Source organism: Diadema antillarum, unplaced genomic scaffold (assembly GCF_040938485.1).
Source record: "Diadema antillarum isolate AM-2024a unplaced genomic scaffold, OU_Dant_1.0 scf00000009, whole genome shotgun sequence".
Lineage (NCBI taxonomy): Eukaryota > Metazoa > Echinodermata > Echinoidea > Diadematoida > Diadematidae > Diadema > Diadema antillarum.
In genome coordinates this window covers 3000928-3018197 of record NW_027270898.1, presented here as the reverse complement: position 1 = coordinate 3018197, position 17270 = coordinate 3000928, and the positions used below count along the sequence as shown (strand labels likewise).

General features: G+C 38.0%; 1 protein-coding gene across 1 annotated transcript; it reads right to left on the bottom strand.

Annotated features, from left to right (window-relative positions):
• Positions 1 to 10733: 10733 nt before the first annotated feature.
• Positions 10734 to 14922, bottom strand: LOC139719906 (uncharacterized). Its single transcript, XM_071631293.1, has 2 exons — positions 14897 to 14922; positions 10734 to 12183 (listed from the first exon to the last, which is right to left on the bottom strand). The coding sequence occupies exons 1-2, from the start codon at positions 14902 to 14904 to the stop codon at positions 10806 to 10808; spliced, it is 1386 nt and encodes a 461-aa protein (XP_071487394.1). The 5' UTR covers positions 14905 to 14922; the 3' UTR covers positions 10734 to 10805.
• Between the last annotated feature and the right edge of the window lie 2348 nt (positions 14923 to 17270).

Below are 17270 nucleotides of genomic sequence, written 5' to 3'. Positions count from 1 at the left end.
GCTAATGTAACCTTTTTTTGTCGTATCCATGTAGACATCTCAAGTCACATATCACCAAATTTTACCAGAATTATCTAGGATATAATTAGGAACTCATTTCCAATCAATCAATCAATCAATCAATCAATCAATCAATCAATCAATCAATCAATCAATCAATCAACCAACCAACCATCCAACCAACCAACCAACCAACCAACCAACCAATCAACCAACCAACCAACCAACCAACCAACCAACCAACCAACCAATCAATCAACCAACCAACCAACCAACCAACCAACCAACCAATCAATGAATGAATGAATGAATCAATCAATCGGAATGAAACATCACGAATTAAGGGTTGATATCGACGTCAGGTTTATATGCACGCTTCGCTTGCATGTCGTCGTTAAAAACAACGAACTCTTGGCGAGTTCGAGGCGAATGCAGCATTACACAGTCCGAGACTGAAGTTAGCGATTTAATTTTACGCAAATATGACGCTATGGTGTCATTCAGCAAGAATAAGTCATAACAACCCAGAAAACTGAATATCCCCGTGTAATTGATAACGGCAAATTTAAAGAAATTGGTTTCAGTTCCTATAGGGTGCCCACAAACAAGCAAAACTTATACACACACATACTCGCAACCTGACAGACTTTCATTCCGACAAATGTCTACATACAAACGTTTAAACACGCATATCATGCGTAGGAGACATTGCGAACATGTACTAAGAAAGACATTGTACACACACAAACACATTCATACGTGCATATATGCAAAACAGACAAATTAACACACATGCATTCGTCCAGTTATATAGTAGTTATATAAGAGAAAATTGTATTTAGTCAATTTCCTCCGCACAACAATGATGATAACAATAATAATGATACTATAACTGTATTACAATGATATCGTCTTCTTATCCAGGGTAGCCTCTTGAGTGTTGTCACTGCTCTACCAGAGGATCTTGCCACTGTACCCTCGCACTGCCATGTATCAATTTATACACTTGGACTGAGAAGGGTATAATGGAAGGCACTTGACGATTTGAAATCGGAAAGTCAAAGAGCCTTTTATACACTATGCCACAGTACCACAAATCAAAAAAATAATTATCGCCTGTGCAGTGCATTTGGTTTGACAGAATAATCTGGACGTTGATTTCAGCTCCCTGTTAATGAAAGAAATGAACCCCTCATATTCGCATAAAATTGGATATCTAACTTCAGTTTCAAATTTTCCAGGCAGCTTACACTGGCCGCAAAGCTCGAGAAGAGTGAGTTGTCTTGGGCGACGACATGCAAGTTGACGTCGATATCGACGCTTCCCGATACCAATGAGCTGCCCATGTATTTGATTTGATTAAAAATTACGTGCGTGGTTGGGGATAAGTGAAATTTTGAAAATACAATATACGGGCTATTATTTCCAAGTACAGGAGTAATGCAGTTTTGTATTCATATACTTATAATTTCATTTCACCCAATTTTATTCAAATTTTGTGACAAAATGTAGACTAACATTTGACGCGCCACCCAACGAAATTTTGAAACAGAACGATTTAGTGCAAGTGTTGATAACGGCTTCAATCTTTGATATCGTCGCCCTAAAATGGCACACATTCGGAAAGTTGCTTACTCAACAGCCAGTAGGTCTAACTGATGGTTAAATACAGCCCTAATACCCCATCTAGCAAATCTAGCAAAAGAAATCTAATATACATTTAAGTATCTTTGAAATTAAGATGTAAGGACTGATGAAATTAGAAGTACTGAAATGCAAATTAGTCGAACTTACCAGTACATGGTGGATGAAGGCCGACTTATCTGAAAGAACAGACTCGTCTGACAATCTCAACATGTTTTCGTCACGCTTATATACTGTACAGTATTGTATCGAATGATACGGTCTGACCCCATATTTGGCCCGTTTTGAGAGTGACAACATCCAATGTTTTGAAATTTGCATTCAACAGACCCTACCGACCAATTGGCAACAGCTATCTCGCGCACGCGCAGAACATTTTTTCTTTTCATTTGCCTAATAGACATGTCGCAAGATTAATCTCGTGACTTGAAAACTCGCCAAAACTTGTACTGACGCACAAGGTAAGGCAACCCTAGATGGTTTCCATAATATCATGCGAATAGTTCAAAGTGCACATATCCTGTCTGCGGTTTGTGATCACGAACGAACGATAATTATAGCAAACTCACGAATGGCTGAGGCTAGCAAGATTGAAATGCGTTTTTTTTTCAGCCATTAAAATGTATAAAAGTACTTGTGCATGACTTACTGGAGAGCAGAAAAAGAGTTAAGGTATGAAAGAATGGTGTGCAGTTTTTGCAAAAGCAAAGATATTAGGCACCTCTGAATTAGCAAATACAACACCTGTACAGTTACTTATCCGGACAATTACCCCCCGCCCCCCATCCCCACCCTCTAAATACTGGTTAGTGGTAACATTATAGAATAGATTAGGGTTAGAGTTAGGTTTAGGGTTGAGAGTTTGGGTTAGAACTAGGGTAAGGATCAGGATTAGGATCATAGGATTATAGGGCCAGGGGAAGAGTCGAGGTAATTGCCCAGGGGATATTTGCCCTTAGACCCCTCGTATTAACAAACTTCACCATTTGAGGGCTTCAAGAAGATTGGATGCTTGCGTTATTAATAAAACGTAGCGGGAACTTCGGACACTCGTCTTACTCATTAATTATGAATAAATACATGTATTGCATAACAGCATTCACCTTCTTGGGCAGGAGCAATCGCAGCACACTATTTTCTTCCACAGCTATCGAAAATGAAATCAAGGATATGAGGTTTCTAGTTTTATCAGGCACGCTGGATGTCTGGACCAGATTGTTTAGATCATATTTAGAGTTAAAAACTGTTGCAGTATTGAATAAAATGTAATGCCAGGGGGAAAATGTCAAGGCAAAAGAATCAGCAAAAAATAAGGGGCAAAAATGTAACAGGTAGCAAAAAAAAAATTCAGCGGGTAACATTAGTGTCAGGTGTAAAAACTTTGGTTACAGCTCGTTATTCCGACGGTTCGTTATTCCGAAGGTTCTTTAGTCCGAAGGTTCGTTATTCCGAAGGTTCATTATTCCGAAGATTCGTTATTCCGAAGGTTCGTTGATCCGAAAATGAAATAGGGTTTGTTATTCCGAAGGTTCATTCATCCAAAAATGAAATAAGGTTCCTTATTCCGAAGGTTCGTTAATCCGAAAACGAAACAAAGCTTGTTGTTCCGAAGGTTCGTTATACGGACTCTATATATCACTTCGGATCAACGAACCTTCGGAGTAACGAACCCTATTTCATTTTCGGATAAACGAGCCTTCGGAATAGCGCACCCTATTTCATTTTTGGATTAACGAACCTTGGGAATAACGAACCTTCGGAATAACGCCACAAATGTTCGGATTAACAAACCCTTTTTCATTTTCAGATTTACGAACCTCTAGGTATAGGACATTTGTGTGTTATGGATTAACGAACCTTCGGAATAACGAACCTTCGGAATAACGCCACAAATGTTCGGATTAACAAACCCTTTTTCATTTTCAGATTTACGAACCTCTAGGTATAGGACATTTGTGTGTTATGGATTAACGAACCTTCGGAATAACGAACCTTCGGAATAATGAACCTTCGGAATAACGAACAGCACCAAAAACTTTAAGGGAAAAGTATCACGAGTAAAACTTATGTCCAATTTAAGAATAATGTCAAGAGGTAAAATGATAGAGGTAATAATGTTAGCAGTAACATGAGGTAGTAGATTATGTCGGATGTTAAAATGTTAGATGAATTGGTAACGAATGCAATGTGTTACAAGTATAAAAGACAGTTATAAAGATTTGAGTAAGTGCTACAGTTTAAAGTTATTGTTGATGTAAAGGTTTATTTCAATCAACTTAAGAACACTTTCCGAGATAAAAGTAGATGACGTGCAGCATTTGACGTTAATGAAGTGGTGTCTTGTGTACAACATTTACACCGTATACACTCTCGGAAAAATTGGTTCAACTTTACCCCGTTACCAATGTCACACTAGGAGAACCTTTACGGGTGCAACTTTGCACCTTTCAGACAAATTTCACAATGCGAACACCTTTACAGATGCAAAATTTAACCTGTTTTTCTCGGTTTTAACCAAAAATAGATCGAGTCCGGTATAAATATGATAAACATCTGCAAAGAAAATGTTGCATTTATGTTTAACTCTTTTTTTCTCTGACATATCCAACTCAAAATCAATTTGAAAAAAATAAGGAAACACAATCAAATTTGGAATGAACACACACACAAAACAGGTTTAAACTATCAATATATTGCGGATTGATTTTATTATAGCTCCCCCCCCCCATACAGTCTAGGGGAAAAAAGCCAAACAACTGTTAATTTGCGGTGGTTTTGGCATTATGGATGATAAAGAGTAAAAAAAAAAGTAAAAGAGAGTAATAACAGTGTTACGCTATAAAGAAGCTTGGGATCCTAGTATAGTTGATTTTCGAAAAGGCAAAATGGTCCCAACAGGTCAAATTATTGAATAAAAAGAATGTGTCAATCACCGATTTCCCGGCATATTAATGGAACATCCTGCCACAAGGACATGATTATGTTGTTTCCCTACGTGTCAAACAGGTCAGAGGAAGTATATTATTCTAAAACAATGTTCGGAAAAAAAATATATTATCGAAGAATAATGTTTATGCGGCAGTAATATTATGCAATTGATACACGTGCAGCCAAATTTTGTATTATGAAGTAGATCGTAATCACCATCACCACAGCATAAAAAAACTATCATTTGCTTTGCTATTCGAACAAAAGTTGTTGATTGAATTTAAATGGCTAAAGCTATAGTTGATAGTTACAAATAAATCCACACGTAAATACAAACACACACATACATACATACATGTACATACATACTGACATATATAGAAATAAACGCATATAGATAAAGAGAGAACTAAAACAAAGAGGAAAATATGGATAGATGATAATTTAGTAACACCAGACCTAGTCTGGGCTCTGTCCCCTTTTCCCTAGATGCGATATTTTGCCAATTCCGACTAACCAAGAGAGGGCGCAAATTTTCCGATTGCGATAATCATGAGACTGTGCGCCCAACTCGCGTAATGCAGTTCTCGGCGTATCGCGGTCGTCGCTTGTCACGCCCTCAGTCTTACGACTTGTCGCGTACACTGAATAACGATAATGATTATGAGTATAGAGAGTCCAGAAGCTAGACTGAGCCGGACCGAGCTTAGAGGAGCTGTTATAGAGTATATAGCAAAGATGATAGAGTTGATGATCATCTTAGGTATATAGTGCGGAAAGTGGGAACGAGGCCTATACAGAAGAGGCAACAAAATTCTTTGTATATTCTTATTTTATTTTCGCAAAGCACAATCCGTATAACATCAGAGGTCCTTTTGGGAGATGCTAATCTGCTCTGAACTTTACTGCTCTGTGATCAAAAGTATGTGTTGGACTCGAAAGCCACAAGCTTGAATCCCATCGGTATTATTTTCGGTCGACTGTGAAGTGTCAGATCAACGAGTCAGATTTTTCACGCGGTGACACCGTCGTTATTTTTTACGTAATTAGTGGAGATTGAGGCTAAAAATTTGTCATGTTGCACTCGTAGATCTATGCAAAACTCTGAAATGGGCAATTTACTCGATTTTGGCCAATCATGTCACTTCGGAAAACCTCAACAAAATGACTGACTGCTCAACTGCAGCTTAAGTTTCTGTTCTTGTGACTTGCAGCTATAGAGGCTAGTAGAATGACTTTTACGTCGTGAACGTGCGTACGGAAAAAAAAAATCGAAATGGGTTCGAGAATATGTTGTACGTGAACCCCCCCCCCCAACACACACAACTCTTGACCCTGTCGAACTAATACAGAAAACAGAGGACCCTGGTACAACCTGTCATTGAACCCCAGATCTTTATTCTTCTGAATCAGGTGCCTTTGTGTGGCTGTTTTCGTTATTTTTTCTTTGTCAGACAACTTGGCGGGTATTTTCCAATACTTACACGACTCCATAGTGAGGGATAACCTGGGGCCCGTTTCATAAAACTTGTCATCAGTGACAAGTTGTCATGGATGTGACAAGCTACCGAAATCCTTGCATCTGATTGGCTGAATGCAAATTTGTCATGGATATGTGGCAGTTGTCACTGATGACAATTTTATGAAACGGGCCCTTAAAGGGAATGGCTAGTAACCGATCAGTGGGAATCAGTGGGAATGCTGAGGGATGATTGTTCCAATCCTTGTGGGATTCATTTAAGAGTACATTATGTATCTACTGTTGTGTGAAAATTATTTGCTTCAGAACGGTCTCATATTCAAGTAATGTGCAGCTTAATGCCCCGTCACTGACCAGGGACGCTAACCTGGAAACATTAAACTGCACATTACTTGAATATGAGACCATCCTGAAGCAAATAATTTTCACTCAACAATAGATATATAACGTACTCTTGAGAATCCCAAAAGGATTGCAACAATCATCCTCCAGCATTCCCACTGATTCCCACCGATCAGTTACTAGCCATCCCCTTTAATAACGATTGCAACCCTGTTAGAAAACAATCTTTTAAGGAAGTGCTTTCCAGCTTTCTGGGTTGGTGTGCTTTTATTTAATAAGTGTCGCTGTTAGTGTATGTATATATATATGATTATATGTATATATATATACATATATATATATGTATATATATTACATATATATACAAAGTATATATACATATATATATGTATATATATATATATATGTATATATTATATATATATATATGTATATATTATATATATATATATATATATATACGAGAGAGAGAGAGAGAGGGAGAGAGATATGTGCGTGTGTGTGTGTGTTGGTGGGTGTGAGTGTGCGTGAGTGTGTGAGTGCACGGGCTTGCAAGGCGGTAATAATCACACGAATAAGCAGGGAATCCCACAGCGCGATAGCCAGCATAGTAGGGCAGATATGTAACAAAAATTGGTCGAAATGCTCACATCCGGCGGAAAGTATGAAATTTTGCATATAGGGGTATTTTGGGGCGCTGATTTCAAATATTGCCGGATCCAAGAGATCTGACCACGGGGTCGGCCGCCATTTTGAATTCCAATATGGCCGCATCAAAAAGCAAATTTAAAGATCCCTATCTTCAGTTCTGAATGACCTGTGGCACCAAAATTTTGAACATAAAAGCGTTTTAACATATTGAATTTGATGAAAGATTGATTTAAAGTGTCTGACAAACATCGATTGGCCGCCATTTTGAATTCCAATATGGCCGCCTCGACGAAATATTCAAAATCCCTATCTCGATTTCTAAGTGGTGAGTGACGCCGAAATTAGGTGTAGACAAGTATTTCAACATACTGAGTTAAAATATTAACTCATAAGATGTGTCTGACAAACGCAATGCCTGCTATTTTGAATTCAAATGTGGCTACGAAGACAAACACCATAACTAACATTCACGAGCATGTCAAAAAGTGCAGCAAAAAGGAAGCACAATGCACCTTTCACTGACGTCACAATGTAAATACAGCACCGCGCACTCAATCAGTTACAAAGGCGCGCTCAATCAGGTAGCCTAATTTACAAACCCGAAATAGAGATTTTCAACACTCCAACATGGCAACTTTGTATAAAATTCAAATTGGCTGCCGTGCAGCTTGTCAGACATATCAAATAAGTCTTTTATTGACGTCATCATATCACCATGCTTTTATGTATCAAATTACAATGGCTTATGTCATTCAGAACTGAAGATAGGGATCTTTGACGGCGGCCATATTGGAATTCAAAATGGCAGCCGACCCCATGGCCAGATCTCTTGGATCCGGCAATTTTTGAAATCAGCGCCTCAAAATACCCCTATATGCAAAATTTCATACTTTCCGCCGGATGTGAGCATCTTTTTCACATATCTGCCCCACTACAACGTCTCTAATGTCAAGATACACACAGACACACACACGCACACATTCATGTGACTTTACGTTTGTTTTTATTTTTTCTCTCTCTCACTTTTCAAAATGCCTGTGTGTGAGTGTGTGTTAAATTGTCACTGGTCTTACACTGAGGAAAAATGAAATCATATCTCTTGTCGTCATTAAACGTCTTTTGCCATTTTTTTTGTTATTATACATCTATTTTTATTATTATTTATTTTATTAATGTGCCATACATCTGATGACATGAACTTTACTGCCACCAATACTATTGATGTAGATAATCACGAAAGACAACGTAAACTGAGCCGCTCATTCAGTCCTCAGCCAGGGCCCTGTTTTATATAGCTGTTCGTAAAGTTACGAACAACTGTTGATCAGTTCCGATGTGCTGTACTTATCAGAATTTCAATATTCCAGCACAAGAACTGATCATCAGTCGATCGTAAATCGTTCGTTGCTTTACAAACAGCTTTATGAAACACCCCCTGGAGTGCCTGGACCCCCCCCCCCCCCCCCCTGTGTAATTGCCATTAAAAGAACCATGTTTGTCGGGCGTAGTCATAATAGTAGAGTGAGTGGGTATTCCCACTGTTTGCTCAATATGGTTACGTGATATGTAACTTTATAGGCAGTTCCTGTGTCCATAGTACATTCACATTGATATTTTCTATGATGTAGTGATATCTTTTTTTTTTCTCTCTCTCGATCCCTTCTTTTGTCTGGTCTTCCTCCTCCAGTCTCTGTTTGTCTGTCTGTCTGTGTGTACCTCTCTCTTTCTGTCTTTGTGTAATGGTAATGCCCATTTTCATACAATGTGGCAATTGTTCCCTTCAAGCTTCATGTAAGATTTTGTTTCATCTATCATTGTGCCGTATAGAAAGATAGAAACACCAGTGCTCATTCAATCCGAGTGTGTTTGTTCGTGATATGAGTATGCGTGTGTCATGGGTCGGTAGTCGCACGAATGAGCGGGTATTCCCAAAATTTACACGAATGTATTGCGTGATAGACAACTCCCTCTCCAAGGTCAAAGACCATATAAAATGGAAATGCCAAAGTCCTATTTCATCTTGTACTGAAATTGTAATGCCCCCCCCCCACGTTTGCCAGCAGCAAAACAAAAAACAACAACAGCAACAACAAGAATAGGAAACTGCAGGAGAAAGAAAATGAAAGGAGGTGATTGAGCTGAAGCTGTTTTTTTCTGATTAAACCCGGAAGTGGATATGAAAAGGTCCACTTTTACCAATTCTGATCCCTTCCATGAAAATCCTGGTTACGGGTCTGATGTCTAGGTGTGTTCGTTTATTCCAACCTTCTTTCAACAAGTTTGTTTTCTCTATACATGATGGAATCTTACTCCCATATCTGTTTGACTGGCAAAACGCCAATCTCCTTGCCGGAAGAAAATTTAATGTCGCTGTTTGAAATTCAGATTTGGAAATTCATTGAACGATGTCACCTCTTCTGGCCTAGTCGTGTATGTGTATATAATGTAGTCAAGAGAAACAGTACGGCAGAGAGAGAGAGAGAGAGAAAGAAAGAAAGAAAGAAAGAAAGAGAGGAGGGGAGAGATAGAGATAAAGATAGAGATAGAGATAGAGATAGAGATAGAGATAGAGATAGAGATAGAGATAGAGATAGAGATAGAGATAGAGATAGAGATAGGGATAGAGATAGAGATAGAGATAGAGATAGAGAGAGAGAGAGATAGAGATAGAGATAGAGATAGAGATAGAGATAGAGATAGAGATAGAGATAGAGAGAGAGATAGAGATAGAGATAGAGATAGAGATAGAGATAGAGATAGAGATAGAGATAGAGGGAGGAAAAGAAAAACAGAATGCATATATGTTCTGTATGATATGATATCTCTTTCCAGCGCCCTCCTGCGTCAGTCAGTAGGCAGAGTTGACATTCTGTATTTCAGACTGCCACTACCGCACTACCTTAACGCTCTTCACCACGGGAAGGTGCAGGTAGGACTTATCCATGTGATGTTATAGTGATGTCACAAACAAAGGGGACATTTCCTTTAAAGGAAGCTAAACCCAAAGCAGAAATGTGAAAGCAGTGACATTTGTAGAACACATCAGTGAAAGTTTGAGGAAATCGGACAATCGATGAAAAGTTATGCTTTTTTAAAGTTTTGGTGTTGGAACCATTGTGGACAACAATATAAAGGAAATGTATAGGGAATTCCACAATTTTTTTTTTTTTGCTCGCATAATGAAAGAGCGCTTGACTAACCGCTTTCAGGAGGCAGGGGGAATAATTGCTGCCCTTAACATATGTCAGTATCAAGTTGATGGAATGTGTCATTGTCATAAAAAATGAATTTTTGTGGATTTCCCTGTTTACTTTCTTTACATTTTTGTTCACACATGACGTCATAACCTCCATAGTAGTCTCTTCATTGAGCGGTTCCAACATTAAAAGTTTAACAATATATTTTTTTCATCGATCATCCGATTTTCCTAAAAATTTCACTGATGTGTTAACTAATGTTCCTGTTTTACTCATTCCACATTTCTCTTTGGGTTTTGGTTTCCTTTAAAACACAAAGTCGAATCCTACCTACTGTATGTATAGTTCAGATCGAAAATTGAAAGCAGGATTTCCGTGTCAGCGAATGACTATAGGAAACGTGTCTTTAAATGCCGAATAAGGAACTTCCTCTGACTTGTTGTGTAAATTTTGTTGCCGACTTATGTCTGTGACATCAACTATAACATCTTCATGAATCGTTTGAAGAGCACCCCCCTCCCCCCATTACAGGAATCATTTGCACCCGTGTACAATCCTGGTAATCAAGCGTAACACACGCTGTGCTGTATCCTCGACTGAGCCTGGGAATGAACCCCGACACAGACCGAGTACCGATTCTCAAGCACTCTAACGTGTTCAACGCCAGCAATATTTTTGGACATTCTTGAGACCTCGTCATAGTCGGAGCAAAATTTTGGAATTTTCTGGTAGACATTGTCTGATTTCGGATGATTATCCTTTCCAACCCTATCAAAGTTGCAAGTTGTTACGTGCGTATTTCTTTGTGCGTCTTCGGAATACTGGATTTCACGGAAGTTACACCAAGTCGACACTTTGGAATCTTTGCAAAGGATTCCGTCGATGGCATTCTTGTTTGTGGTAGAGTGACAGTTATCTTTCAATCGTGCAAACGAGTGCAGTGGTCCCTGTTGCCCTTCCGAAACTATCTGACCCAAGTTACGATTATCGGGTATGTCGATTTTGTTCTCGACAGGTGGATTCACCCCCAACTTAATGATACTCGCACTTTCCGGCGAGATCAAATGCAGGCGATCAGTTCTTGTGGATCGTCTCCATTCATTCAACAGCCATTTCTTACGACTAGTCTTTCCGCTGCCCCCTTTGTGGTGTTGTATCTTGCCATGCGTATTCGAGCACGATCTATATTGCTCAAATTTGAGGTTACCGGTCTTACATGTTGCGTTCTGTCTAGCTTTTTTCCTCACTTCATCATCCCTGACATAGACCTCCTCAAACCCTTTGGTTACATAATACTCCCAACAAGTTCCTGTATCTCCAGCTAAGGAGCTATCGATTAAGTCTCCCCGCGAAATTTCCGGAGTAACATTCGTACGTGGGTAACATAGATTATTTTTCTTATTGGATCTCCCATCGCTATAACCGCTGTCGTTAAGGACAAACACATTTCTTGTTGACGGTGAGAAAAAATGAAGGTTGTTTGATGTACCGTTTTCAGGGGCACCTCCATTACATTCTAACGAATCTTTACGATAAGCATTATCGCTTCTACGGTTAAATGGTTCTAAAGTGGAAAATGCTATCCCATCGTTAAAAGACATACCATTACCCTTGAGAATAATATGACCGAAATACTCAAGCATATTCAGCATCGTGTTACTACTAAACAATGCGGAGAAAACTCCACTATCGATTAAACTATCGACAATTCTCCTAACACTCTTAGAGTTTTTCTTCGAGAGTGGATCATTGTCGATATACTTCTTATGGTGGTCTGCGTAGTTTTCACGAGCGAGCTCTAATTTCTCTCGCCCTACGCCAGAGCTTGCGGGCAGCCCGTCAGGCTCAATGTTTGCCTTCGCGGATCTCCCTCTCAGCATATCCTCGGATACAGCCCGCACGGGCGGACCGGGCGGCTCGGTTGGATCAGTTGCAGGAAAGCTGAGGACGAAGAGATAGAGGGAAACGAGACAATATTTCAGGATGTTGTATGTAATACTAGAAACCAGACGTAGTGTGACGTATCTCATATATAGCTTGGACGAGATGTTGTACTTACCATGTTCCATCTTTGGTTTGAAAATGATAATGACAGGGACTTCAGCAAGATAATTGTTAACACTACAGAAAGTGCCCCCATGGTGCCAGCTTAAAAGCATGTTATAGCTATTATCATCATTACTTTTTTTTTTCTAAATCCTACAATGAAACGTCAATTTTATTCACTATTTGTCTAAACATTCTGTAGTTCTTTCCCATGGTAAAACATTCACAAATAAAACGACTATTTGTCATAAGTCACAGATAGAATAATCTCTTTTGACAATTATCTACCAATACATAAATTGACACATACTCATATATGGGCCTACGTGTTATATATATATATATATATATATATATATATATATATATAATATAATATAAAAGGCTCGACGTAAGTGGTGGCCCGATGGTCCGCCACCACTTAAGATTGATGTCAGGCCAAACTTCTGCAAAAATTAACGTTTGGTGGCTCGACGAATAAAACTACAAATAACAATCACTTTGGGGCGGTTAAAATTCACTACAGCATCAACTATTCATCGAGAATGTAGGCGTTCTTCGAATCTCGGAATTGTTAAAATTTTCAATTAAAGAGCGAGCAGTAATGCGCTATATTATACTCGAAACTCGTTTCTCATCTGTGCAATTACTGAGTTGATTATACTTTAACAATACCATTTATATGCTTAACATAAATTTCTCACTACATTGGATAAATTAAATTGGAGTAAGTGATGTTTGAAATATTGTATCGAACACTTTTTTTTTCCACAACGTTTCATCATAAAGTTACACGTCGGCAAAACTTGAAGCATCTGAGCAGCAGAGGTCTGCGTAGAGCACTAAATTGCTCCTGGCCTAGCGGCCTGGAAATCTGCAATAACGTTGCATGTCCTGCTCATGTGCTTTAACCCTGATTTTGCAAGTTCTCACAAAATTTTTCAAATCAGTTTTTGAACTTTGATGACGTTATCATCTTGATAATAAATCATCTCAACCAATTTATCATGAAAAGATTTCATCTTGACCATCTTTTGATAGGCATACCAAATGTTAATAACAATCGGAATTTACACTTTAAATACAGATCTGCTGTTGAACTGCGATCATTTCTTGTTAGCGTAAGGGAAATTTGGCAACATTTTGGAAATTCAAGTGACGGTTGCAGGGTAAATCATCTAGGACCTACTTATGACATGGAATTAACATAACCTTACATATTGCTTTTCCAGACTAATTCCCGGTTTCTATGATACCTATTTAACAAATCAACATATTTATCAAATCATTATCAAGGATCAACAGATACATTAGTCATGAAGATTAGTACGAGTATACAGTGTCAGTGACAAATATTGATAATTCTATAATTTGTGAGGCTTATTACGCCGGCATTCATAATCGTGATAAAAAATGAACAAATAAATCCAAAGAGACAAAGAGATTTGGATATATTTGTATGATAAAGGCTCACACAAAAGAAACAGAAACAAAATTGATTTCTATGTTTCACCTTGTTCGCTGAGTTTCGATAGATCAGCTTTTACCAAATATTTATAGCCACTTTAAACTGGATTTAAGCTTCCATATAGGCTATTTCAAATCTCAAAGCATAATATCTCTGTCGGAAAGCATCCCCAAATATTGAAAAATTCTGGACTTTTTGTGGCTCTCGTGAGGCAAGACCACAATCAATTCTGTCTAAGATTGAATACAGAACGGTCCCTCAAAAGAACAAGAATGTTTTCTGGCACTTTGCAGAAAGGTACGCTTTATTTCATCGTTTCATATTTCCTAATTATTCCACTGTATTGTGACATATGTTTCCTATAGCCTTATTTTACAGTCATCCTATTCTTATCTTATTCTTATGACGGTAAGCCTATATAAATTAAACTAATATGAAATTTCATAACTCTAAAAGTCATTATCCACTTTTCCTCACAATTCAAAGGAAGATGCTATCTTATCACGTTCGTTTAGTCCTCATTAAGTTTGGTTCAATTCTCTTTAAGGTCATGAGCAAAATTACACCATTTATGGGAGGAAACTAGAAATATGGCATTCCTTGACTTTTAGAAACGGAACATTATTTGATGACAACAATAATGAGAGTAACATGAAAGGTTTAATGTATAGCACAGGTGGTTATGATAACATCATATATAGCGGGAATGAGGAAATTAATACACAAGTAGAGGTCTTAAAACATGCGGTTGAAATATTAGCAAGGAAGGTACGTTCAACAGAGAGACACACACACATTATTCAACAGTACGGTACCAAGCAAGTAAGTAAGTAAGCGGAAGTCCTTTAGCTATTCCACAGGAATGAGTAATTCTTAGAGAACCTCTGGCCAGAAAGGGAGAATCTCAATGGTGAGGGACTAAACCCTGATGCGAAAGCAAACAAGATGAACGTGAAAAAAATTAAATACTGCAACCATTCACTTTGAACACAAGTACATTGATGGCACGGTAAACTAAAATTAAGCCATGGAATTAATGGATTTAATACGCCTTCGGACTTTAAGACGCTTACTTGAAAACTTAAGATGCAAGAACTAATACAAGTTTAAGCGTTTGATTGCAATGTGAATTAACCTTACCTGGACATGGCTGAAGAACAGGCGTTTAATTGTCCGGCAAGCGCGACAAGATTTCTCCGTGCTTATATACTGCGTAGGCCCTACTTCCTGTTATTGCTTAGTATTTATCCGCCCTGCAGGAAAAAGAGTCCTGAAGAATGAATAACCCTTTACGTTCCACGAACTTTAGACAAATGTATACAAAGTTATGGGGCTTTCTGTGCCTATCAGGTTACTTTATACCATTTAAGTAGAATGAACATGAACGCACATGAACATGCAAAAATTGGCGAGTATTCCGCGGAACAGTTTGGCGTCTGTTTCAAGCAATACGGTGCACAGGGTGAGGTCGCTTCCTATTGGCTGTTTTGTCGATCTCTCTTGTCACCAATGGTTACGTAGTGCTGCTTGTGTCAAGCCACTTTGGCGGGCTCCCTCCAACCTCTGTGTTCAGGCAATAACAGGTGTGTCTTGTACATTATCTTCATGTTTGAGGCACAGACATTGGGTATTCCCACAACGTCACGTGATCATTTTAGCGGGCTCCCTTCAACCTCTGTGTTCAGACGGTAAGAGGTGAATGTTGTACATGACCTTCATGTCTGAGATACAGACATTGGGTATTCCCACAACGTCACGACCATGATCATGTCAGCTGAATAGCCATAGGGAGTCAGTCATAACCTTCGCACCACCTAAAATGCTAGGTTCGGCGTATCGTATAGTGTATTCCCTTTTTCAGTGTATGTTCACGTTGCAGACTATACGGAACCTTCCCGGAAAAAATAAAAGCAAAGAAAAAGCGTACACAAGTAACCAGGTGAATAAACAATGTACTTTAACACAGTGGAAATTATCTGGATTCACTTTGTTATACGGATCGAAGTGTCGTCGTAATCACGTTATTAATGCCAACATTGTCATCAAGTTAAGTTAAGTTTATTATTACTTAATTTCTCTCAATAATAATACTTAAACCTACACTACATGAATTCAAAACTATGTGACAATTCACGTTCGCAAACTGCCTAACGTGATCTAACAGGAGAAACGAAATCCCTACATATCAATTTATCAGTACTCAAAGACAAAAAGAAAATAACAGATATCGTTGGAAACAGGTCGAAAATAGTTATTAAAAAAGAATGGAAAATATGTAATCCGGCTACAAAGGATTACACATGTTTTATATTTCAAATTCAGTTTTAATCTTTAAAGAATATAATGTACAAACGAAAATACAACGATAACGGAGATATGTTGGCGAATGAAACTTTTTTTTAACGGAGATATCTTGGTGAATGAGATTTTCTAAGGAAAAATCAAGTTTTACAAACAAATTCAATAAATCATTTATGGACAAAATGCAATGAATTATCGTATTTTCTCTTCCTTAATATGTTCCATGTTGCAGGGACCGTCACAATAAGCATTCGTAATGATGCTTGAGAATAATATATAACAGCGCTTTCCGCATGATTGAATAATCTATAAGAAAACAACCGTTATTATCTCTCGGAGGAATTAAGAATTACCTCGGATAGAAATTTGCCTTTTATGATAATTATGCTGATTTAACACAACCATACATTTAATTTGTAGATATCAATACTACAGTGATGTATTTGAGTATAGATTTCTTATGGATGTATATTCATCAAAAGAGAATATATTTATCTGTCATCATTAACTCGCATTTTCTTTTAAAAGGTTTTTAGGAAGCATGTGAATAACTTCAGATGGTTGGGGAGAGCATTTAATTCACCAGATCCGTGCCGACACCGGGTTTCTCGTGTTTTTTTTAATGAGTGTTATTGCAGAAACGTGCCAGATATTGAAAGAATGCTTTTATGAAAACTAATTGCTACGAGCTTGAGCTAGCAAAGTTTTAGTATATTTGATAGTAGACTGGTAGATGCTACTGTTTGGCAAACATTTATATAATATTTTTGAGAACTTTTAGTTGGCGAAATTAAGGATCAATATATGTAACTAAGATGGAATTTGTAAAACTTGTTAAACAAAAATATTATTCAATTCACATTTACCACAAATTCCCCTAATATGAGATAGTAGTATGATAGTTATAACGTAACGGAACCTGTCATCGTATGCAAAACAGGTCAAAGCTGCCAAACCTGACTTGGTTGAAACCTGAAACACACCACTCAGTACTGCTCAATTTCTCTGTCTTAGTATTCCCAAACAATTTAGTATAGGATATGAACTATAGATAAAAATCTATCCATAAAAGGTCCCCACGGTAAATTAACAAATTACTCCCTACTCATATAGTACCACTCGTGATCTTCTGTGCGAATTTTCCTTGTCACTTCAAGACCCACAAAAGAGCTCGTACAGATACCTACCCAAACTTTGGAATTTGTTACCCCCT